This window comes from Engraulis encrasicolus, chromosome 20, assembly GCF_034702125.1.
Source record: "Engraulis encrasicolus isolate BLACKSEA-1 chromosome 20, IST_EnEncr_1.0, whole genome shotgun sequence".
Taxonomy (NCBI): Eukaryota; Metazoa; Chordata; class Actinopteri; order Clupeiformes; family Engraulidae; genus Engraulis; species Engraulis encrasicolus.
In genome coordinates this window covers 8,149,364-8,174,363 of record NC_085876.1, presented here as the reverse complement: position 1 = coordinate 8,174,363, position 25,000 = coordinate 8,149,364, and the positions used below count along the sequence as shown (strand labels likewise).

The 25,000-nt window shown below is 42.4% G+C and overlaps 3 protein-coding genes across 3 annotated transcripts in view; 1 reads left to right on the top strand and 2 right to left on the bottom strand.

Moving 5' to 3' along the window:
• fkbp9 (FKBP prolyl isomerase 9) overlaps positions 1-9,734 on the bottom strand; it is a 14,145-nt gene extending 4,411 nt beyond the window's left edge. The window contains exons 1-7 of the mRNA XM_063185324.1: positions 9,238-9,734; positions 8,745-8,890; positions 6,281-6,470; positions 5,384-5,529; positions 1,973-2,162; positions 803-948; positions 1-174 (exon numbers count right to left, since the gene is read on the bottom strand). The exon at positions 1-174 is cut by the window's left edge and continues 16 nt beyond it. Of these exons, the coding sequence (XP_063041394.1) occupies positions 1-174; positions 803-948; positions 1,973-2,162; positions 5,384-5,529; positions 6,281-6,470; positions 8,745-8,890; positions 9,238-9,446 (1,201 nt within the window). The 5' untranslated portion in view covers positions 9,447-9,734. The remainder of the gene's footprint in view (positions 175-802; positions 949-1,972; positions 2,163-5,383; positions 5,530-6,280; positions 6,471-8,744; positions 8,891-9,237) is intronic.
• Positions 9,735-10,060: 326 nt separating this feature from the next.
• Positions 10,061-18,585, top strand: crtap (cartilage associated protein). The gene is made up of 7 exons (XM_063185325.1): positions 10,061-10,613; positions 10,756-10,905; positions 12,161-12,332; positions 13,871-13,999; positions 14,597-14,742; positions 16,249-16,332; positions 18,025-18,585. Exons 1-7 carry the CDS (start codon positions 10,146-10,148, stop codon positions 18,070-18,072), a joined length of 1,197 nt encoding a protein of 398 aa, XP_063041395.1. The 5' UTR covers positions 10,061-10,145; the 3' UTR covers positions 18,073-18,585.
• A 2,815-nt stretch (positions 18,586-21,400) lies between these two features.
• The window catches only part of susd5 (sushi domain containing 5), a 16,109-nt gene continuing 12,509 nt past the window's right edge, over positions 21,401-25,000 (bottom strand). The window contains exons 5-8 of the mRNA XM_063186140.1: positions 24,119-24,186; positions 23,938-24,016; positions 22,345-23,175; positions 21,401-22,302 (exon numbers count right to left, since the gene is read on the bottom strand). Coding sequence (XP_063042210.1) covers positions 21,533-22,302; positions 22,345-23,175; positions 23,938-24,016; positions 24,119-24,186 — 1,748 coding nt within the window. The 3' untranslated portion in view covers positions 21,401-21,532. The remainder of the gene's footprint in view (positions 22,303-22,344; positions 23,176-23,937; positions 24,017-24,118; positions 24,187-25,000) is intronic.

The window sequence follows — 25,000 nt, the reverse complement described above, 5'->3', positions numbered from 1 at the left end:
TGCCGTCCAGAAGGCTGGCATTGTAGTGGTATTTGACATAGTCTCCGTTTTTAGTGGTGGTGGAGCAAGACTCTGGCTTCTTGGTGCTGGTGACTGTAACGGTGTCGGATGGATTATGGAAATCGATAATATGGACATCAAACACCAGCACAGCAGAGCCTGGGATCTTTGAACCTGAGGGGACACACAGCAACAACACCAGCGTTATACTGTATAACTTCTATGTGAACTCTTTTTCACACAACATTTGGTCCCTCTCAAAAATAGTGTTAACTTCTACTCTTTGGCCAGTGTAACATTTCAGAGTTATTTCTACTCAATATTGTGTAAATATTGATTGCACTGGTCACCTGCAAAAAAAGTTACACTGACTTTTTAGTCCACTGTGAGTAATATGTAGGCCTAATTACAGTCAGTTTACTCTGCATATTGACTTTGTCACGCTGTGCAGGAAGGGAATGTGCATGATGTTGGATATGAGGCATCAAACCAGTAACCACCTATTCTCTCCTTCACATGTATTATTATACTACAGAATAAAGAATCTTCGTATGCATTTAGTAGGTGCTCTTACTGAAAATGTATCGGATGCAAACTAGCAGAGTTCGGCGTAGAACGTTAGTAAACCTCCCTCCCGAAGCCTAATACAGTATCGCTAGCACTGAGCTATAGGTCTAGTCTAGACCAGTGTTGCCAGATTGGGCGGGTTCAATCCCTGAGTGGCCAACTATAGCGCAGGATCACCTCAGTTACACTGTTGCTTAAACCCGGGGTGGGAGTCAGGTTCTCTCTCTCTTCATACCTGTGCCCTCTTCTCCATAACCAAGGTGGGGAGGAATGATGACTCTTCTCTTCTCTCCGATACACACTCCGAGCAGTCCCTGGTCCATTCCAGAGATGACATAGCCCTTACCAACATAGGTGTCATAGGTACGATTCCTTGAGTAGCTGCAACAAAATACACAAATGCGGCGCCTCAATGTTAACATTTCACTGATATGCAGTAAATCATTCTTTATATCTGTGATTCTCAAGTGTGGTCCGGGGACCACTGGTGGTCCGTGACAGAGCTCAGGTGGTCCGCGAGGGGATTTCTACTTTTCCAAGATAAGCTAGCAGTAGGCTATATTTGTAACATTTTCATGTTTTCAACACAATAAGACAGGCTTATAATATGAACAAAAAGTAAGTGATCAGCATAAAAATTAGCAGTGTCAAATTAGCACCCATCAAATGCCAATTCAGTTGACAGGTCTCTGATCATTTTCCGGGGGGACAAAGTGGTCCTCGGTCTGAAAAAGTTTGAGAAACACTGCTTTATATTTTCATAGCCTGTGTCTATGTACTCTGAATGGAGCACTGGGTAGTTTGTCCAAAATTGAATGGTGTGCCACATATAAGAAATCATACATGCATGTAAAAAAAAATTTCAGCATTAGCTCAAATTGTGCTAATGCACCGGCAGCACCGCACTACAAATGGTCTTGCATGCCCATGGGGACCCTGGTTCGAGTCTGGCCTGGGTCATTTCCCCATCCTACCTCATCTCTCTTTCGCACTCTCATCCTGTCATGATCTTCGCTATCTTATCCACCAACCTATCCATAATAAAGCCAAAACATCCTATTAAAAAAAAAATATTTGGGGGCGCTGTAGTTCAGTAGGCTATAATGCCATACCATAACTCTGGGGACCAGGGGTCAAGTTCCTCTCTCTCTCTCTCTCTCTCTCCCAATACTTCCATACTACAGCATATCATACTGCTTGTGGCTTGACTTGTGCACAATTCCTGGTGATTAACAAAAAGTAATGTTTTTGGAAAAAAAGGTTCACACATTCCTTTAGATTTTTCCTCTTTTATGTTTTTTTTTTTTTGCTGTTTATTCATTCGACCTTGCGGCCTTCCTCGGATTCGTTTTCAAAATTTAAAAAAACCTCTCTCCTTCTGCCCAGTTAAAAAAAAAAAACTTACCTTGAGTCAAAGAAGGTGCCATCCAGTAGGCTGCCGTTATAGTGGTATCTCATGAAGTCGCCGACGACACTCTTGCGGGGGCAAGGATCTGGTAGGTGCTGCACCTCCACAGCGATGTCGTCTTTAGGGTTGTGCAGGTCCAACAGAACCACGTCGAACACCAGGGAGGCCTGAGGAGGGATGTCGCTGCCTGGAGGATTGAGGGTGAGAGTGATCATGTGGTTTTAATGTGTTTATGTGGTAGTGCTAAGCCACACTATTTATCATAAATATGTTATATTTGAGAATGAGATATGTCAATAAAAATGTCACAGTGTGAAGAGGCCTAGATGAGACATTTCATTGATGTCACCACTGGGAGGGGCATGGAGAAAATCAGAGAGTATTTGTATTGGAGGAAGTCACTTTCAGAGATGTACAAAGTAGAAGTACTGTTACGGCTGTAATTACAACACTAGTAGTATTACATTAAATATGCATCCATGTAATATCGTACTAGTGTTATAATTACAGCCGTAATAGTACTTCTACTTCTACATCTCTGGTCACTTTAACCTAAGCTATGTGCAATGTAATGTATTACTTTTCTTTATATATTTCAATTATTTTTATTGACATTTAAACACATAGGATCATGCATCAGCAGGATCACAAAAGCACAATAACATGGAATTCATCCAGTAACAACTAACCATTCAAGCTTATCCACAAATGTCTTTTGAAAAACAAACACTCTGTCTCTCTCTCTACCACACTCGCGCACGCACACACCTACACATACAGGCAAACCCACACACACGCATACACAAAGGCAAACACACACACACACACACACACACACACACACACACACACACACACACACACACACACACACACACACACACACACACACACACACACACACACACACACACACACACACACACACACACACACACACACACACACACTACTAGAAACACATATTTGCATGTATAATAGTTAAAAATATAAACAATAGAGTAAGCAAAACAATGAAAAGATAAATAATAATAATAGAATAAAACAATAATAATAAAAAAAATAAAAATAAAGAAAGTTTAGGGGTGGGGCTTGGGGTGGAGGTTCAGTCAGGCTTCAGTTTAATCCATCAGATTTGCAGAGGGGATGATGCTAAAGTGTTTAAGAAACGGCTGCCAACCCTTTTTATAGTTCTTAGAGGACCCTCTGATTCTCAACCTAACTTCCTCTAGTTTGAGATGCGTCATCACTTCCTTGACCCACTGGCCATGCGAAGGTGGACACCTGTCTTTCCACTTACAGTAAGCAGAATGAGACGACGGGCTAGGAGGAGTGCAAAAGCTATCGCTTATGAGTGGCTGTTAGAGATGGAGAATTCTTCTGGCACCAAACCAAAGATGGCAGTCAGTGGATTAAGTGTTATTTTCTGACCACACATACTGGAAATTGAATCAAATATTGAGGACTAAAAGGGAGCAATAGACAGGCATGTAAAAAAACATATGGGTCAGAGTAGCAGGGGCACTGAAACACCGTTGACAAGTAGGGTCTGTATCTGGAAATATTTTGGCAAGTTTGTTTCTATAGAAATGAAGGCGATGGAGGACTTTAAACTGGAGTAATCCATGTCTTATACAGAGTGTGGACTTGTGTACTCTGTCTACTACTGCCAGCCATTCAGTGTCTGTGATTTACTTTTCTTTATAATGTGGCATTTCTTGCATTAAACATTACTCCAGGGAAGAGAAAAGCAACAATTTAAACATATCATAAGAAATAAAGCAATAAATATTGACTTGTTTGACTGTTGATGATTGGTGATGACTGATTTTAAAACTGCTGATGGACTAATTGAATGGCGCTAAATTCCAAGAACTTCAGTCTTACAGTCTCATTTATAGAGGACGAACGTTCTCATTAATGATCTACATTTACATCCCTGTATAGTTCTGCCTGCATTTCAGAAAACCATCAATTCAATAGCCGTCAGTTCCCTTTATAACAAAACACACATAAAAACACATGAAACATCAGAGAGGCCTGAGAAAGAAAGTCACTGTCTGAGGAGCCGTGAATGCAATATTTGTTGTGTGGTACATTGCAAAAAAAATGAAGTGTTTGTTTAATTAATACTTAGAGAGTACTCTGGGACCTAATACACTGTATATGTTAAATGAACTTTCTAAGTGCTGACTTAACAATGTTTTTTTTTACTGTGTGGTTGGTTAAGCCATAAGAACCCCACTCCTGCAATCTGAATAATAGACTAATGTCCTCTTTAATGACTCTAAACATTTACAACCCTTGGTTTTTGCCAACATTTCATAAAAAATAAGTAAAGCCAGTAACAGAAAACACTCGCAGAGAGATTGGACTATGGAAGACTCTTAAACAATAATGATATGCCTACGCACACAGCATGTGCATAAAACCAGGAAATACAGGACACCACTGAAACATTTCGCCTGTAAAAATGACCATCCCATTAAGCCCCATTTCATGAGGCAATAAAGTCAGTAATAGATGGTTTCCCTTCTATAAATGGGTATGAATTAAATATCCAATGAAAGATGTCCCCATGAAAGACTCATCAAAGATAAAAATATGTATTAAAAGAATAGAAGTTAAAAGTTAAATGTATAAAAGTAAAACGTAAATTAATCTTCACATACAGACAGTGCATAAAAGGATGAGCATTTATCTAAATATCAATTCACAATAATAAATCAATGAAGTAGGGCTGATTTAACCGGACTTACGTTATCTGGCTGCATTCTCACACTAAATGCGGGGTGTTCCCTTTCCTCCCGTACCCGAATAAGAAGAATACCCGATGGCAGGAGTAAGGTAGGTACATTTAACCACAATGTGGTGATGGAAACATTCTGGTGTGTTTGCTGTGTGCTCAGGTCTGCCTTTCACACCAGGCACATGCTTGTGTTTATGCCATTCATTTCAATGGAACACTGTCCAGAACACTTTACACCACATATAAAGCCTAGCTGACATGAAGTGTGTGTTAGTGCTATTGTATTTCAGTGATATATTGCTCACAAACCAATCAGGACAATGCAGAAAACTCAATTGAAGTTCTATTTACAAATTGCAGCGCAGATTTGAGCAGTCACAGCGCAGTCATTTTCCGGCCTCCGTGTGGCCCCTTCCCAGTGCCATGGGGGAGTAAAAAGAGGTGCTACTTACCCCCTCACCTGACACTCATTTCCCAATATCAACACTTCTTTCGCCCCTTGAGTCAAGAATTGTATTGCGGGAGCCTGGGCTGGTCAGGCTTGGTGTGGGAGGACTAATCTTGTTTTCATGCCTTCCTAATTTTTACATACAGAATCTACAGGAAAAAAGGTGTCTGAGCTACCCCAAAGCTTAGAGTAAAACAGCCCTAATGCTCACCATCTCCGTTCTCTCCGTAGCCAAGGGATGGAGGCATGGTGACAAACCTCCTCTCCCCGACACACATGCCCAGCAGGCCCTGGTCCATGCCCGCAATCAGCCAGCCGATGCCCACATAGGTGTCATAGGTACGCATGCGCGTGTGACTGCGGAGAGACAGAAAGGTGGGTGTCAAACAAAAATACAATAATACACAATAATGAAATCTATAGTGCATTTACTTTTATCTACATAGGTAATAACAAACGATAAAGACCATTATTATTAATCTCATAGAGAACAACAGGGAGGATATATATTATATGTACACAAAATTCATATTCAAAGTATGAAAATATGCAGAGGCTGCCATCCCAGGTTGAAATATGGAGTTAAAGCATTGTTGCGGACTTCTCTTTCCTTATTGTGGATTGAACTTCAATTATCCTGCACCAGTGTGCACACTTACTCTTTTGAATACAGTTCATTTTATAGAAAGCTAAATTCCCACACACTGCCCTCATATGCAAAGTTTTCATTGCGATGTTTCGGTCTACTGACCTTCATGTATTCTAGACCATAACGTTGCAATTAAAACTGCAAATGAGGACAGTGCATGGAGGTTTTGCTTTCTAACATTGCTGATCACCCTGCCTGGGGTTGTCCTCCAATGCACCAGATCAATGGAGCTGTGCAAGAAGACTTCAAAAATAAGGCTTGTTGCAGTCCATAATGCACGCCGTTTCAACAGTGGAACGCTGTAATAGTCATTGAAAAATAAACTACCATAGTAACACATTGCTATGACAAAACACAGGACCATTAGTAATGCACTATGACTTGATCATTACCATTCTGGCAATACAGAGTATAACACTGTGTTTTAACAGGTCAATACCATGTGGAATTGTCAGTCACCTGGAATCAAAGAGGGTTCCGTCCAGCAGGGTCCCGTTGTAGTGGTAGCGTACGTAGTCTGAGACCTGCACCTTGCGTCCGCAGTCCTCCGGCGTGTAGTAGGTGTTGACCTGCACCTGGTCATCCGAGTTCCAGATGTCCAGCAGCAGCACGTCAAAGTGCAGGATGGAGTTAGGAGGGATGACGTCACCTGTTCAGACCAGAACACAGTTATGTCTTGTCTTATGTCAATGTTGTAGCATGTTGTGCAGAGCTGTATAAAGTGGAAGTATTTGTCTCACTGATGAAATCAGAGGTGCATATTGTACCCATGCTATGCAGGGAGCCACTTGGGGAAAAATTCACATTTTGGGCCCCCTTAAGGGTCCCTGTCAGTGTTGTCAGTGCTTGGGCCCTTGCTGTCAGTGCTTGGGCCCTTAGAATCTGTATCACTTTCCCCCCCCTAGCGGCACCCATGTCCAAGCCCCTAGATCAGGGATGGGCAACTTTAATGATGAGAGACATGTTTTTTCATTGTCACCATCGGAGGGCCACATGACCAGGAATCTGACTGCAACTTGCAGAGTTCCAGGTGCAGTTGGCTGCTCACTAACTACCCATATTGTTTGAAGGGAATAGACGTGTACTCTATTGGTCAACAGCATAATTGCAAAAAATTGATTCAGTAGTCGTTTAAAAGAATCTGGTCACTATTTTTTTTAATTTCTGTTATTTATATAGGCGGCAAAGAGTGAGCAGTTGCATCCCTGCCCTAGATGGTGAACAACATCTGACACGTTACTACAGTAGTGGTGGTTTTATTTCAAGTATTCATTCCTTTGCAATTTTGCTTGGGGCCTCAGGTGACCCTAGAGTGGCGAGCGGATGTAATTACAACACATGCACACGCATGATCTTACATAGCTAATAAACCTGTTGTTCCACCGTACATAATAAGGTAAATACTCTGTAAGATTACTTCTACTTCTGAATTTATACAACTCTGATGTTATGCTTGTTCCTTCTGACACTTCTCAAAGAAGCACCATTTTCCTTCTGAAGAGCAACATGGGTCGAAGCGTTGAACCGTAGCCTTTTGCTGATGATGGGACTACTGACAATCCGACTCACTGTTTTCTGAAAAAATCAATTACATTATGAAATCGCTATGGCATTACTGATAGCCTTAAAGATGCTGCACCATCGGGAGCCTATTAGTAAAAGATGGAATACCCTTCAATGTTTAATAAAAAAAGGATGGGCGTCAAGTTGTTCCACAACTTAACCCCTTAAGATACGGCATTATAAATTAGCTGTTACCAGAATGGCAATGACCAAGTCGTAATGTAGGCCTATTTCTAAAGACCCCGTGCACTGTCATAGAAGTGTAGTAGTAGTTAACTTTCATTGTCTATTACAGTGTGCCACAGGAGGTACGGCGTGCATTAAGGGGCTACCTAGCCCTTGTGACTAAACATCATCTGAGTGAATGTTTATTACATAGTTATAAAGCAGGCTTGGTATCTTTGGATTTAGAATCGTGCTGAGCATTAGGGTAAACATGAGCCTAACAATGCTACAAACTTCCAGAAGAGTTTCATGGGCACTTGAATCTTGATTTAAACAGGCCTACTTATTAAATCAGAGATTACTGGATGTAATAGCAAATATTAGACTTGCAGGCCTTCCTTGACATTCCAAAGAACTAGGTCTTACAAGGCAAGTCTCACTATCAAATCTCAGAACAAACAGGCAAATACAAAGCTACTGAGTGTGTGACCAACATGTGAAAATGGCACTGTGAACCACAAAAGTTATATTTTTAGTGCATATAGAACCTAAAGGTGAATGCAATTGCTCTTTTAAACAGCAGCATTCTGAGCTTACTTTGCAAACGAAAAATGTTTTTTGAATATCAAAATTTTAAACCAAACTGATGACAGTGGAAACAAGAGGAATAGATATTTTAGCAGAGATTGTACATTTCCTCTGTCATTTGCTATCATGACTGCTGCGCTGCCTGGGACACAGTTATAGCTTTGGTATTTAATGGAACCATATTTATGAGTCTCCTGGGGCTTTACGCATCAGCTCAGCAGTCATTCCCATGTCTCCTCTCCCTATCATATCCCTTCTGCAGAACCTTCATCAAAACTGGGCCGGACTCCGGACATCACAAGTCCCACCCAGTGCCACGAGGCTTCTGATGCGCACAGAATGACCAACCATGAAGCTCTATTTCTCATTGTTAGCGAGCTGTGGTTGGATCTTTTGTCTGTCAGTCAGATGCCTTGCCTATCCAAGACGTTCTCTTGGCCATTTTTGCTTACTGTATGCAAATCAGGTCAAACTTTTTGGAAGTCTGGTTTGCGTGTAACTTGGCTGCCATGCAGGCACATGCAGTACACGGCTCTACTCTGCAAGGAAAAGAGACACAGATACACGTTAACACACATGCACATAATGAAAAAAATATATAAGTTACCGTATCCGCCCTCTCCGTAGGCTAGCTGTGGTGGAATTTTCACCAGGCGACGTTCATTCACACACATTCCCAGGAGCGCTTTGTCCATCCCTGCGATAAGCTGTCTCCGGCCCACAAACACATTATAGGTGGAGCCACGGTCATAGCTGCCACATACACATGTGTGGGAACAAACAAGAACATTATATTAGTTAGTATGTTAAGTCAGACATTCACTACATACTTAACTACGCAACATGCACCGTCAACGCATATAAAGTAACCTTTGCCGTGCACGGCTATGTACCGAAGTCAATCATAGCTGCAATGAGGGCGTCAGTGGAGAAAAAGCCAAAGTCACAGATCATGTCTTGCATACAGGTATTCTATAAGCAATGTAGGCCGAAGGGCTACTGAAATCTGCGTGCGTGGCCACTCTGAGAGGGAAAGGGCTATGGAAGAAGGGAAGTAACCTGGATATAGGGGAACAGAAAGTGGGTCAAACTTTTCTCACCTGGAGTCGAACTTCTTCCCATCCGGAAACATGCCGTTATAATGGTACCTCACATAATCGCCGCTCTTCACTGCGCGTATGCATTGCTCTGGCGTGAAAGTCTTCTCAATTATAATGTCATCGGTTGGCACTGGTGGAGCGTTGCAAGAAACAAACGCTATGAGAAACGGTAATAAAATCATCGTGTGCGTAAAAGTGTGCGTTATCATCTTCCAGATCCGACTGAGGTGGGATGGATAACAGGCGCCGCCAGATCCCCTCCTTCTAGCAGTGATTCCCTACACAGTGTGGCCTACCTTCTCTATTCTTTTTTCTGTCTAGCCTACTGTTTTGTGGGCACCACGTCGTATGCCCAGGGGCGTCTGTAGAGATCTGTAGACGTGGAACTTCGCCGGCAAGACTGCAATGAACGAACACCCCCTTCTGAAGTTCTTTTTCAGCCCGTGAAACCCCAAAAAGTTAACTCCGCTCGCCATAGGCTGTTCCGAAATGCATTCACAAAGGCGGGGTCAACGGGGGTCTTCTGCTATCCGGAAACTCGTCGCCGAATTAAAGGCGGTCTACGTGGCGTCGGAGGAGGGATGCTGGTGCGACGTATCCCCCCACCGATGTGCAATTATTGCTGGCCGATAATGGGAGAAAAACAAACAAACAAGCAGTTACGCAGAGACACAACTAGAACCTAACACTAAGATGTAGTCTATTGACATAACGGTATTAGCATGTGCTGTAGTAATAAATGCATAATAACATACATATCACAATTTCTGATCCAGAAAAGGAGTTCTGTATTGGCCTGCCTACTCACTTTGGGCCGCGCCCCTGGAGACGTGGAAAGTTTGCAGGCGGGACCTGAGCGCACTCACAACTTACGGCAATCTTTTCGGCCAGCTCTCTAGCGGAAACCCATGGTGTCCCATTTGTTCAAGATGCGTGAGTCTGTGTTCTGTCTTGTTTTTCTCTCCCTAGGCCTGTTTGTCAGCGCGCAGTATGAAAAATATAGCTTCAGAAGTTTCCCCCGTCACGAGCTGATGCCACTGGAGTCCGCGTACCGCCATGCCTTGGACCAGTACAGCACAGAGAAGTGGAAGGAGACGGTGGAGTTTCTGGAGGTGAGCCTGCGCCTGTATCGCCTCTTGCGGGACAGCGAGGCCTTCTGCAACCTCAACTGTAGCTCCGTGCGCTTTGATAATGAAGTGCGCTTTAGCGAGTTTCCAGAGCTCCACGCCTTTGGGAACGTTATGAAGCGAGCACAGTGTCTGAAGAGGTGCAAGCAGGGGTTGCCCGCATTCCGGCAGACGCTGCCCAGCCGAGAAACGGTGGAGGAGTTTGAGAGACGCGAGCCATACAAGTACCTGCAGTTTGCCTACTTCAAAGTAAGTAGCCTAAGGTCCTGATTTTTTAGTCTCCGTTGTGCACGCACCGTTATCTTATCCCAAGTTACAAACATTTGAAATACTGATACCGACTGTTGTTATTTGGACTGTGATTAAGAGCTGCCTTGTGTGGTTTGTGTAGAGTGACAACGTTGCAAAGGCCGTGTCTGCGGCTCACACGTTCATGCTGAAACACCCAGATGACGAGATGATGCAGAGAAATATGGCTTACTACAAGAGCCTGCCCGGGGCAGACGAGCACCTCAAAGACCTGGAGAGCAAGTCTTATGAGGTACATATATTGTTGTGTAATGTGTAGCCTATCTTTTTACATAGTCTATCTTGTTGACTGTCTGCCTGTCTTACTGTCTCTCTGTCTGTCTGTCTGTCTGTCTGTCTGTCTGTCTGTCTGTCTGTCTGTCATTCTGTCTGTCTGTCTGTCTGTCTGTCTGTCTGTCTGTCTGTCTGTCTGCCCGAGTATGCATTCAGGTTCCATACATAATAGTACTACACGCTGACTGTGCCATATGGCATGTCTGTGTTGGTGTTGTCGCTTGTGGAGATTATCAGGTTTTTAGTGGAGAAACTTGAAATTTGGGGAATTGATATAAGGTCTGGTCTGTTGTGTAGTATCAAATACCTGACTGTTGTACTTTATCCAAAGCATTTATCCAACATTACCATCAACATTTGATGTGCATATGCTTTCACCACTCTCTGAGCTGGATGGAGAAACAAAGACTTTTGCAACATGAAATGTGTTGCTTTAACCCGTTAAGACACACCGTTATGAATTTCTTGTTCCAGAAAAGCAATGACCAAGTCATAGTGGATTATTAAAGGCCCTGCTTTATGTCATAGTAATGTAGTATTATGGTAGTTAACATTTCAATGACTATTACAGCGTGCCACAGGAGGTACAGCGTCCATTATGGGGCTATGAGCCTGTTGAATAGCCTTGTGAACCCTCAAACATAACCAATCAAACATTACACCACCCATACCCTTGAACTTATCCTGATGGTTGGCTACCTTGTTGTTTCATAATGTTGCACATTGTTACCTACTTTCTTTCACTGTACCTCACTGATATAACATGGATGGTAAATGAACTAGAAGCAGAAAGCGTCAGTGTTCAGCAGCCCCAGATGACATGTTGGTAAACTGGTTGTGTATCTGGCATTACAGTCACTTCAATGCACATGCTTTTGCATCAGTTGCATGTGCCTTTGTTGGTGCCTTTGATGTGGGTTGAAAGGGCATTGCTTTATACCCCATTATCTTTATTTTGTCTATGCACTCAGTGAGCACACACCTTAATTTTAAAACCAACAAACTACAATTACATTCCCATATCCCCTATACATCCCTCCCACCCCCACCCCCCTTGAGATTGGTCTTTTTGATGTTCAACTTCAAATTGGCGAAAGTGACGGTTTGTAATTATACTGTGGTTTGAACAGGATTGGAACTTTACAGTGGGGAACTCACATTCCTCACATCCTTACTTACTTTGTATTGTATTTTGCTCTTTGTTTCTCTTTCAGACGCTGTTTGTGCGTGCAGTGAGAGCTTTCAATGGCGATAACTTCCGCACGTGTGTGTCGGATATGGAGCTGGCTCTGAGAGACTTCATCAAGGTCTATGACGAGTGCTTGGCAGCCTCTGAAGGCTCCAGAGAAATTAAGGATTTCAAAGACTTCTACCCATCCATTGCAGGTGAGGAATTCTGCTCTACAAGAAGTTACATTTTCATTACATTACACTTGGCTGATGCTTTTATCATGAAGCGACTTACCGTTATTTTACATACAGTATTGGTTACAGTCCCTCGAACAATGTGAGGTTGCCTTGCTCAGAGGCACTTCAGCCATAGAGTGAGGTAGGGAGTGGAAGGCTGGAAGTTGAACCCACAACCCTCTGATCTAAACCCCATCTCCTTAACCATTCGGCCACGGCTGCCTCTCTCTCACTGCGGAGCAAAACGTCTGTCAATTTCCGAAAAAAAGAAGACCAGTTACTTACAATTCAATCATTTCTTTTGAATTGGCCGGCCTGAATGGATGAGAATCTGCTCTGAAATCATACTTCTACTTTTGCGATCAAAAGTTATGGTCACATAATCACACATGGATCCTCCATATGCTGTTGAAGCTTTCACAAAGACTAGGCAGAAAGTTTCATTTCGTTGCGCATTTCACAGCGCATTCACAGCACATTTTATTCATTTCAAGAAGTCTGTGAAGATTCTCCTTAATCCTGGTCATGTTAGTGACTAACAACCGTTGCTTTGTATGCAACTGGATGTGTTGTTGAAGCTTGTAGCACTACTAGTGTTGTGTCATTAGAGTTGCATTTAACATTATGAAGTTTGAGGAATGTGCTGCTCACAGTCGTGCAAAAGGTGCATCCATTTCCTATCCAGTAATTGGCATTGAGCAATATTGTGCAAAGTTTGGATTTTTTCTTGTTACCAAGCTCCCCCTACCAACCCTCCACTAATTGCATGCTTTTCAAGCCATACATTTGCTCATTAACACACGTGAAGAAAAAGTCTACCAACTAATGAAGGTCGTTCACCAAACATGTGAATGTTGCACTGTTTCACATTTTAGTTTCCTCTTCTGTTGATGTATTTTCAAACATTTGGTTGGTTGCATCATCTTCTGCATCAGTCTGCCTCAGCAAAAGTTGTTTTACACGTTATGCATAAGGAAAGACATCTTACATAGGATCTAAGGGTGTGTCAACCTTTTTATATTTCAACTTTTTTGTTCAGCACCTGGGATGTGCACAAAGACTCTAAGTGTCTCCTAAGTGTTTCACTCTTTCGTGCGGATCCCCTCTTATAACCTTAAAGTCACCAACACTGTTATGATCAAGTCTTAATCTGTTACTATCTGTAATGTCATATACATATTGTTATCACATTACATTACACTTAGCTGATGCTTTTATCCAAAATGATTTACAGTTAAGTGGCTTGCTCAAGAGCACTTAAGTTAAGGATGGAGGTGTAGGGAGAGCTAAGGGCAGGATTCAAACCTGCAACCCTCTGAACTTCAGGCCACCTTCCTAACCATTAGGCCACGGGTCCTGTTATGATGTTGTTAAGCTATTTAAGCAAAGAATTAATGGGATTGCCGGCGATCGCTACGTACCATGTATGTGGCAAGCGGAAACATACTATTGGACTGTGCTTGGTGTGAATATGTCCTACCTCATCTGACCTCATCTCCTCTCCCGTCCCCCTTTAGCACACTACACTGAGGTTCTGGAGAGGAAGGTGCGGTGTGAGGCCGACCTAAACCCTGTAGTGGGGGGATACGTGGTGGACAAATTTGTGGCTACGATGTACCACTACCTGCAGTTTGCCTACTACAAGCGTAAGTACAGGAAAGGCCTTCTTTGTGTGTGTGTGTGTGTGTGTGTGTGTGTGTGTGTGTGTGTGTGTGTGTGTGTGTGTGTGTGTGTGTGTGTGTGTGTGTGTGTGTGTGTGTGTGTGTGTGTGTGTGTGTGTGTGTGTGTGTTGTTTACACTCTTTCATTATGTCTATTTATAAGCCATCAAACTTTGAAGTCTATGTCAGTTGCCTGGTATAAAGAACTTTTAGGAGACAGAGTGTAGTGGTGCATTTTACATTCACCGATAACTGCATCCAGTTAATGTCTCAACCAGTTCTCTCTCTCTCTCTCTCTCTCTCTCTCTCTCTCTCTCTCTCTCTCTCTCTCTCTCTCTCTCTGGCCAGTGTAATTCTCTTAATGTTTAAACAACATTAACTCTAACATTAACAAGCAGAATTGACTCTAAAATGCCACATCGACTAGTGTAAAATGAACACTATTTTGACAGTTTTAGAACTCTTCAAGCGTCAACACACTGGTATTGTTCCTGTGTCACAGTGAATGATATTGAATGTCTCAACCAGTTCTCTCTCTCTCTCTCTCTCTCTCTCTCTCTCTCTCTCTCTCTCTCTGCTGTAGTGAATGACCTTAAGAATGCGGTGCCGTGTGCCATGAGCTACCTGCTGTTTGACCCGGAGGACGAGGTGATGAAGAATAACGTGGTCTACTTCCAGTACCACCGCAGCAAGTGGGACCTCGTCGATGAAGACTTCCAGGCGCGATCGGTCAGCTGTTCTCTTCTTCTTATCTCCTTCTTCTTTTCTTGTGCCAGCCTGACTACAGGAAGTTAAAAAATAGGTCACGAATTTCACACCACCAGTTATGAATCAGCTGATTGTAATGAGCACTCAAGATCGATAGATCAGCAGATCAGCTACTCAGTTATGCCATCTGTGTCAAAAGGAAGATATTGAAGATTGACACTATTGATGCATTCGCATTCACTAATGCCAAATGTGTGGGTCTCAGTTGCTTAATCCCAAGCAACTGCAGAAGGCCATCAGAAAGATAGCCACAGTAACCAAAACCAGTTCCAGGGGAATGTGACTGTCTAGGAATCGTATTTGGACCCCTTCTGCAGGTGAAGGCTAACTCAGCCTATGCTGCCCCACTCAGGAGAGGTGTACAGAACAGGTTAAGGGGCGAAACACCTGTGGCCCTGAGATACCTGCTGAGGATGCAGAAGGGGTCCCTAGGAACACCACTTCCAGTGCTGCCAGTTGTAAAATGTTGAACTATCATGCCAAAACCCCCAAATTATATTTTTTGGGGGCTTTTGGGAGGAAATGATCACACACGAACTAAATTGTTGCAACTAAATGAACTGAATGAAAACTCTGAAATGATGGCATATCATGTGTTTGTGATCATACAGAGGAATTATGGTAGAAATAGGAAAATGATCGTCCATCTGGCAACACTGACCACTCCACTCCACACTTTGATCTTTGGCTTTCACATCCTTAGTTGCTCCAGCAGTCTCAAAGGCATTTTGGGTATTCATTTCATCCTCCCACATTATGGGGTCCAAAGGGACGCCATTGTAGTGAAACAGAAAACTGTATTAGGTAACACATCATCGTCATTACAGATGAACTGCCACATGTTTATCTATTGGCTTTGGCAAGTCAATCAAAGAGGGATGTTAAACACATGTGGCATATGGATATACAGTGCCTACATATACAGTGTACATGTGTGGGGGTCTGTGTGTGTCTGTGTGGTTGGAGGGTGGGGGTGGGGGGGGGTGCAGTGAAAGAGACATAAGACAGATGTCAGCTCTTCAAGAACCACATTAAAGCAAGAAGTTGTAACTCAAATTAAATAAAACTTGTAATTTCTGTGTGGTTTGTACATAATTAAGGTCTTTGATTTTGTCGGGTTTTTCAACCACACTGACAACACACTACAAGACGTGTGTCTTATCTGTCTTGTGTGTTCATAAGCAATTGACATTGGGTTAATGGGGGATTAGAACTGTGCAAGATCTGTTTTATGGAGCATAATCATATTTACGTGCTGTTATATAGACAGCCATCACCTGTGTCCATTTTAAAACACTTATTTTACAACTTTATAACTTATTAATTTATGGTTATTTGATTACAGATAACATTTTTTATGAGGCCTTTTCACAAAGTTACTGTACTTGACAGCACTTCCTACATTGCAAAAGGATACCGTATGCTTGTGAAATTATGAATATTTACCAAAGTCTTTTTTTTGTACAGGAGGCAGTAAAGATATACAATCAGACCACCATGCAGACACAACTCTTAGAGTTCTCCCGACAAAAGCTTCTGGATGACGATGAGGTTAGTTGTGTTTACTGTGTGTATAATCAGACCAAAAGCAATCAAAGTGAAGAAGAAGCCGTGGCTGCTGAGGACGTTTCACAGTCAACCCATGGTGAAATCATATGATCTATGCTCTAAAACAGTGTTAAATTCAACCCTCTAAGTGTTAGTTGGATCGGTTTCAAAGAGCTGACTTAACACTAAATCGATTGGGACCCATATTCTCAGAACAGTGTTGGATTAATACATGCGTTTTTAACATGTTTTAATGTGTGATTAACTGCGTAATCAACATGGGGCATTGGTAATAAACCAATTATCATAAACTCAACTTGATTTTTAACGCAAGTTGTTTGCTCAAGTCGTTACTTTTAGATTCAGTAGGCTAAGTCCTGTTCGTCTGATTCACTCCATAGAGAGAATAATGACTTCCACCATTGTGGTTGCTTTTGGTCTACAACAGTACTTAATACCAGGGCCGCTGTCAGCTTTGGCTAGGCCCAGGACAAAGTCTTCTGAAAGGGTGCCCCACCCAATGTATACAATGTACTGAAGACCCCAATCTGGACCCCTCTCTCTCCCTGGGCCTGGGACAAGTGACCTGTTTGCGCCCTTATGTCAGGTTCCCCTGCTAACAACCCTGCCCCCACTAGCAATGCACTCACACGTCTCAACATGCGGGTTAATTCCTGGGGAGGGAGGCCCCTTTAGTACTCTGGATTTATTCCTATACAGAGCGATGATGTGCATACCAGTGACTGGCATAGTTAACAGTGATTATATAGCGGCGTATGTGCCAGGTAGCCAGGAGAATTCTAGTCAGTCAGTGTGCATAAAGTGTCTGAAAAGCATGGTCCTGTTTACTTTTACACGGTGACAGTGTAAATAGGGTGGTGTTTTGTTTCTTATACTTATACTTATATTTCTTTGGGTCTATTTTATGTATTTAAAATCATATACCTAAAATGCTAAATGCTAAATGCTCCAATAATATGCAATCATATGCAACAATAATTGTTATGGTCTAACTTAATCGCTGATGTAAACTAGCAATGACATCAATGGTGACAGACATTCTGTAAACAATTACAGATGCTTAAATCTATACGTTATGAGGTATAAATGAGAAACATCCTTTTTAAGTGAAAATCAAAGGATAAGTCAAAAAGTCAAAAAGTAAATGGTTGACTGTTTAATGTTGTTACACAATGTGGCCAGCAGGGGGAGAGCAGTTCCAAGCTAATAACTGCATCACAACAGCTCATCTATTCCTAGAGGCAACAGCTGGTGGGTGTAAGTCAACCTTGTCCTCCCATCCTTTCCTGACGCTTCCGGCCTCATGACGTGAGGCTTGACATCATCAATGGTCAAAGTTTTTGTGAAACATTTAGCAAAAACATAATTCAAACGCCATTCTCTCATCTGCATGTTAGGATGGGAGACAGCTTCCAAAAAGTTGGTCTGTGCTGGCTGACATGGAAGCAGGGGCGACACTGAAGCAAGAAGTCAGAGGGCAGAGGAAATGTCGGGAGGAAAAAGATTGACGTGCACCCAGTGGGTTATAGGGTTGATTGAGCCAGCTGTACTGCTCGCTTGCTGCTAGCTACCAAGCTGTCCCAGGACAAATACTGCATATGTATAACTTGTATAACATCTCTCTCTCTCTCTCTCTCTCTCTCTCTCTCTCTCTCTCTCTCCTTTTTTTTTCAGGGCGAAGTAGTAGAATTTCTGGATGAGTTCCTGGATGATGAAGTATGAACATCTCACGAGTGAAATGAACAATCACACTGTTTGGCAGCACACACAAGCACCCACATGCACACACAGTCCAACACCCCAACTAGTTTTATCTGTGTCACTCACTAATCCAGACTGATAGTTACTGATAGTGGTTGGTTCCAAATTCTTAACTCTAGAAGGGCAAAGTTGCAGGCCTTTGCCGGCCACACACACACATGCACACAGGTGTACGCAATACACTGATCCACCACTATACGTAGTGCACTACAAGGTGCCATGGACCTCCACAACTATGCAAACTCCTATGGGTATTATTTTATTTGTAGGTGGGGGGTGGGGGTGAGGAGTTAAGAGATCTGTTTTGAGTTGTGTATTTGTTGCCATGTCATCCTTTTTTGATGAGCCTTTTCTTATGAGAAACCCAAGCGGAGTACCTGGAGATAATTATATGTCACTGATTTTATTTTTGTCATTTTGAGAGAAAGTCATTTCCGGGATGTACAGAGTTTAAAATAAAAAACGTTTGTTACATTTGTGGTATCAGGATGAATTAATTCAATTCATATTCACCATCGGTGTAATGGTACCTGACAATCAAGTCTCATTTTTGGTAGACAATGAATTACCTGCATAAGTGTGACATACAGCAGTGTTTCTCAACCTTGTATTGTCTTGTACCCCCTAAGCTTTTTTTCTGTCATGAGCATCCCTTAACTCATGCTTTATCTCTTTCTCTATATGTGACTAAGCACCAAGTCCAAGTACCCCCTGAAGTGTCCTCACGTACCCCTAGTGGTACACTTACCCCTGGTTGGGAAACACTGGTATACAGTATACAGTATATAGGCCTCAGTATATCCTAACGTAAACATACTATGGTGAGGCAGTTGACAGCACTCAACTGTGTACTTTCTACAGTGCCTATAGTCTAAACACCCCTGTTTAAATGTCAGCTTTTTGTGATGAAAAAATGACAGAAAGACAAATAATTTCAACTTTATAACTATAACTATAACTATAACGTTCACAACCTTAACTATAAACTACAACATGAACAGTGCAATTGAAAAACCAACTCAAACCTTTTAAGGGAAAAAATAGAAAATAAAAAACCTTAAATGCATAAATATGCTCACCCTTAAAATAAATCTCCTGTGTACAGTCCTCCTCAGATCACCCGATCATCCTTCGAAGCTTTGAGTTTCTTTTTCAATTGCATTGAACAGGTTATAGTTTATATTAAATGTGGAGGTGTGCAGACTTTTTATAGGCACTGTACTTCATTTAATACTAATCAGTTTGTGAAATTGAGATATCACCTGTTACAGTGTTACAGCAATGGTTGTGGAATTGTGCAGTTCCAACAGTATCAGTGACAGGGAATTATACAGTAGCTATAACATGTTATCACTCACTACCTCTTGTGATTATTGTGGCAGTAATTCTTCCACCATAATCTCAACTTTGTACTAAAATAGCCATAATTTCCCTTTGTGTGTTTCACTACGATGACCGGTCTGGCTCTGTGGTGTGGTGAGAAGGCATTCCAAGTATTTGTGTGTTAGTCTGGAACCCCAAAGCAGACTTTCTCACTTGCAGCCTACTTCAGAAAAAAAAACTACTGTCTTTATAACTTGCTGTACAATCTGCTCTGTGTTTAGAGGGGACATAAGAGGAAACAAAGCAAAAAATAAAAACGGTGAACAGAAAACATTTTAAGATATACTAGATTTGTACAACACTTTCCTCATGAGAAGGACTAGACTAGAGTTAGTAAAACATAAAAAAAATTGCAATAAACATGTCGGCTTTTTAATCCAAAGTAATTTAAGGCATTTTTACTTGTAGAATAGTACTTTTCACTATTGCAGTAGTTTGAAAGCAGCTTCACAAACAGTACAAGCAACTATTAACAAACATGTCCTAACAATGTAACTCAATATGTCAACCAATAAAAAATATGTCAACTCAATAAAACTACCACTATGATTTGAAACTGAATACAAAGAAAGGTGTAGAAGTTTTGGAATAATATTTATGACACAATAATCCAGCATTATGTTGTTTACATTACCATGTTTTGCTATAGTTCCTGTTATTGAAATTACTATTTGCTATATGTTTTTGACGTAAAGTCTTTTGACTGTATTCTATAATACAAATGCTGTGCCAATGAATAGGGCCTACAGTTTTGTACAAAGTTCACATTTGTACAAGTACTACATTTGTAAAGACAACAATTTTGGTAGCAGTACTGTACATAACTTCGGTATGTCTGGTAGCCCACAGAGTAGTAGTATGAATACCAATGAAACCTTATAACGATTTTATAAACGATTTTATAAACGCTTATAACGATTTTAAATGTAGACTATTGTGAATTATGCCTCAAGGTTTATCCTTGATGAAGCCTTCTTTTTTATCAATCTGTGTCAGTGTCACCTACCTATAAAATACACAATCAAAACTGTCCTTCTGTTGTCACTGACAACATGATGTGTCTTATTCACATACATGTCCTTCAAGAGGTTATTTATATACACTAATTTACCAAAGGTAACTTCATTAAACCTACCGCATCTTTGTATGTTACATACACATATTATATAACATTTATGGCACATGGGATACCCATGGTCAGAGTACATATTAGCTTAAACTAGACTAATTTACTAAAACAATTTTTTTTGATATTTTTTGGCTTTTGCCTTTATTATGGCAGTGAAGATAGACAGGACAGTACTGGGAGAGAGAGAGGTGGGGAAGCATTGGCACAGACCCAGATTAATGGTATGGCACCTTTTCCCACAGAGCCATGATGATCCTCTAAAAACTAATTTAATCTCAAATCTGTGTATGCAACCTACCTACTAATCTAGAGCCACAAACGATCCTTTTAGACAAAGCAGCTATTTTATTTACATAATCGCTATCACTCCTGGCAATGAGGATTGTAGGGAAATGGATGCAGAGTATTTTCCAAAAAGGAAATAGTTGATCAGTAGTTTCCCACATAAAATATCAGTCCATGTGAACTGAATTCAACATTCCTCTACGGCAGCGTGCGCTCTCTCTCTCTCTCTCTCTCTCTCTCTCTCTCTCTCTCTCTCTCTCTCTCTCTCTCTCTCTCTCTCTCTCTCTCTCTCTCTCTCTCTCACACACACACACACACACAAACACACAAACACACACACACACACACACACACACACACACACACACACACACACACACACACACACACACACACACACACACACGGAAAATACAAGTTATATAAACACACAAGCATGAGGCCTCTCTCAAAGCAGAAAACAAATAAAAATATCAAGCACAATCACCCAGGCACCCTTTAGGTAGACAGAAACTTTCAAAATGTACAACGCAAACAACACAAAACAAACGGCTACAGTATTTTATCTATATGAGAGTGAGGGAGTACATTAAGTAAAAATGGACCATGTGGTGTGTTCACATTTCACACAGTCTGTTGCATCTCAAAGTTCTGAGTGTGCGTGTTAGTTCCGTTAAACTGATAGTGTGAGCTCTTGAGCTGTCTCCGCCTATACAGCCACGCCCCCAGAATAAGGCCTGCCACGGCAACAATCGTCACCACCGTTACTATGGCAATTAACGAAGTGCTTCTGGACGAGGGCGAGCAGGTGTCCAGGTCTAGTTCGCTGCACGGGTCTTCTGTGGGCATGCTCTGTTTGGTCAGATTATAGCGGTCCGAATCTAAGTCACTGAAGTCGTGGACGAGAACAGGCACGTCCGCAGACACGGTGGTGGTGACGACGTCATCGTCGTCGTCGTCATCAGGTAGGACCGTAGCAAAGATGACAGGCGTGCCCAGGTCGTCAATGGCTGTGATGACGTCATCGGGGCTCAAAGTGACGTGATGGAACGGGACACTCGTGACGTCCTCGGCCATGGCTGTCACCTCGTTGCTGTCTGGCGCCAGCGTGACATGGAAGAATCCTTGGGTCGTGCTCGGGTAAATGATCGTGGTTGCCGTGGTGTCCATCACAGAGTCAATAGGCCCCACTCCTGAATGTGTGATCGAATCGGACCCATCGATGTTCAGCGGCTCCACGGTGTGATGGTGGTGATGGTGGAATGGCATTTCTGTTGAGACAACCTCACTGCCATTGATGAAGACGGTTGGGTGTGCTTCAGCTTCTTCAGTGTCGGGATGATTGAGCTCCTCCTTGAACGTCTCCTCAGAGCTCTCTGTAGCCCTCTCGTTCCCCTCCTCTTCCCTCTCCCTCTCCCTCTCCTCCTCTTCCCTCTCCCTCTCCTTCTCGTTTTCCTCCTCACTCCTCGCCGGATCGTGCTCTTCAGAAACATCCACCATCACCTTCACCTCCCCGCTGTTTGTCGAGTCATTCTCCTTGGAAACATCCCGCACCTCCTCTTCCTTCGACACCTCCTCCCCACTTTTTGTCAGATCGTGCTCCTCAGAAACCTCCTGCATGTCTTTCGCCTCCTCATTTTTCGTCAGGTGCTCGTGCTCCTTAGAAACATCTTCCACCTCCTCGCTTTTCACCAGGTGGTGGTGCTCCTTGGAAACATCTTCCTCCCCCCCTTTCCCCTTCTCCACAGCCGAGGTGACCTCTGTGGATTCGGTGAACTCCTCGCTCACGGGGTAACCGTCCAGCCAGGTCTTCTCCGTGTGTCGGAGGGCCTCGTCTGTGGTTGGCATCTCCTCAATGTGGTCAGCATCAGCACCAGCATCAGCACCAGCATCACCGTCACCACCCTCATCTTCACGATGATCTCCATGGTGATGTTTCTCCTCATGTTCCATGCCTGTTGCTCCGGCAACATTGTCTGAGTTGTCGGTGTTGTCCGTGTCCTTGGCGCTACTGCTGCTGCTCTGGTCGGGCGTATCTGGTTCTTCGAGATGTGTCTCCTCGTCCCCCTCTTCATCATCGTGATGATGATCGTCGTCGTGGAAGGCCTCGGATGGGAACCAGAAGAGGTGCTTCTGGCTCAGCTGAGACACGGGTGGGACCGTCACGGATCCGGCATCTTTCTCCTCCTTTTCTTCCACCACGGTCTCTCCACCCTCCTCTTCCTCCTCCACTGTAGTTTCCTGTGCCGCATCATGCTCTTCTGTCTCTGTCCATACACAATAACAATATGCGTCAATATACGTAGCATACTGTATGTACACTGTACAACATTGCAGCCAGTTAAACGTAAAAAAGTAAGTTGCCCTGCTGTCTTAAGTTTGTAAGGGTCTTGAGAAAGTTTAGTTCAATCTCGAGTTGAGTTAACTTTGAAACTTAAGGTAGCAGGGGAACTTACTTTTTTTTTACATATGACTGGCTTAATGTTTTACAGTGTAGTAACATTTTATGATATATACAATACACAGTAAAATACAGTTTATATATACATGTGTATTTTGGCAGTGATCTATTTTGCAGTATGAAAATACTGCAAATATTGCCAATTTTTACACATGAAAATATATTTCCCAATATATTAAGACAACTATAATACTCTCATATTGAATAATACATACGTACATACATGCATACATACATACATACATGCATACATACATACATGCATACATACGTACATACATGCATACATACATACATACATGCATACATACATACATGCATCCATACTGTATTCTATAATATTATATATGCATGGAAGAGATACGTAGATGAAAATGTCAACAATTGTAGGACTTTCATATACTGCAACGCATTACAATATAAATTCTGGTAAATTACAAAATGTATATATGAATGTCATAATAATATTTAATAATTATTCTATAACACACATAGAATATCAAATAATATTCATATCAGATCATATGTAATAAGCAATAATTTATTGTTTCTTGGGAGTCTCCCTCACCTGTCTGTCCATCTGTTACTCCTTCTGCTTCTCCTTCCTCTGAATGTGTCTCCTCATTCTCCACCACCTCCTCTTCCTCCTCCTCCACCACCTCCTCCTTCTCCTCTTCTGCTACCTCTCCTCCCTCCCCCTCTTCCTGGTGGTCTCCCTCAGCAGCTGGGCTGGACTCCCCCTCCTCTGCTCCTCCATAGGCGTGCTCCTCATTGGGGAACTTGTCCTCGTAATCCTGGTGGGCCGCCTCGGCATCATCTGTGACATGCACAGACACAAAAACATGGCGTCAACAAACACATCACTGGCTCTACCGTGACTCTAACACAGGAGTGGGGAACCTTTCTCATTCAAATGGCCACTTCAGATTCATCCGAGGGCCTTAAAAGTCCTCAGAGGGCCGTACTATGAACACAAACCAGGATTTTCCCCTTCACTTTAGGTCTATATTGAAGGCCGCCACTTTTTAAACAAACACCACCTTCTCTAGGTTCCCTGAATGTAACTTAATTGTATTGCAAATGCATTTTCTAAGATTCCTTTATAAAATATGTCATATTTCATGTGAAGCTGAATTATATCGGGCCCTCGAGACATAGCTCTAACAGAAGGGCACAGGGCTGCCATGCCGGCGACCTGGATTCGATTGACCGGACTGGGTCATTTGCCGACCTCTCCCCATTCGCTTCCTGTCAACTTCTCCTATTGTCCTGTCATCAATAAAAGTTGAAAAATTATAAATAAAGAAATAAACACATCACTATGGAATATTGATGTCCCAATGAATTTTGCACTGATTGCAGACCAGTGAGATATTATCAATATCCTATAGAAGTAGTACGCACATAGATCAGCCACAAGTAATGCACGTGGCTGTCTGCAGAGAGAGAGAGAGACAGAGAGAGAGAGAGTGAGAGAGATCAAGAGAGAACAAGAAATAGGAGCTTAAGAGAAACAGAAAAAAGAGACAGAGAGACCGCAGGCTACCGTGAGACACCCAGAGACAGACAGACAGATAAACATGTAAAAAAAACACCTCAACACATCACCCACCTTGGACACAGAGCTGCAT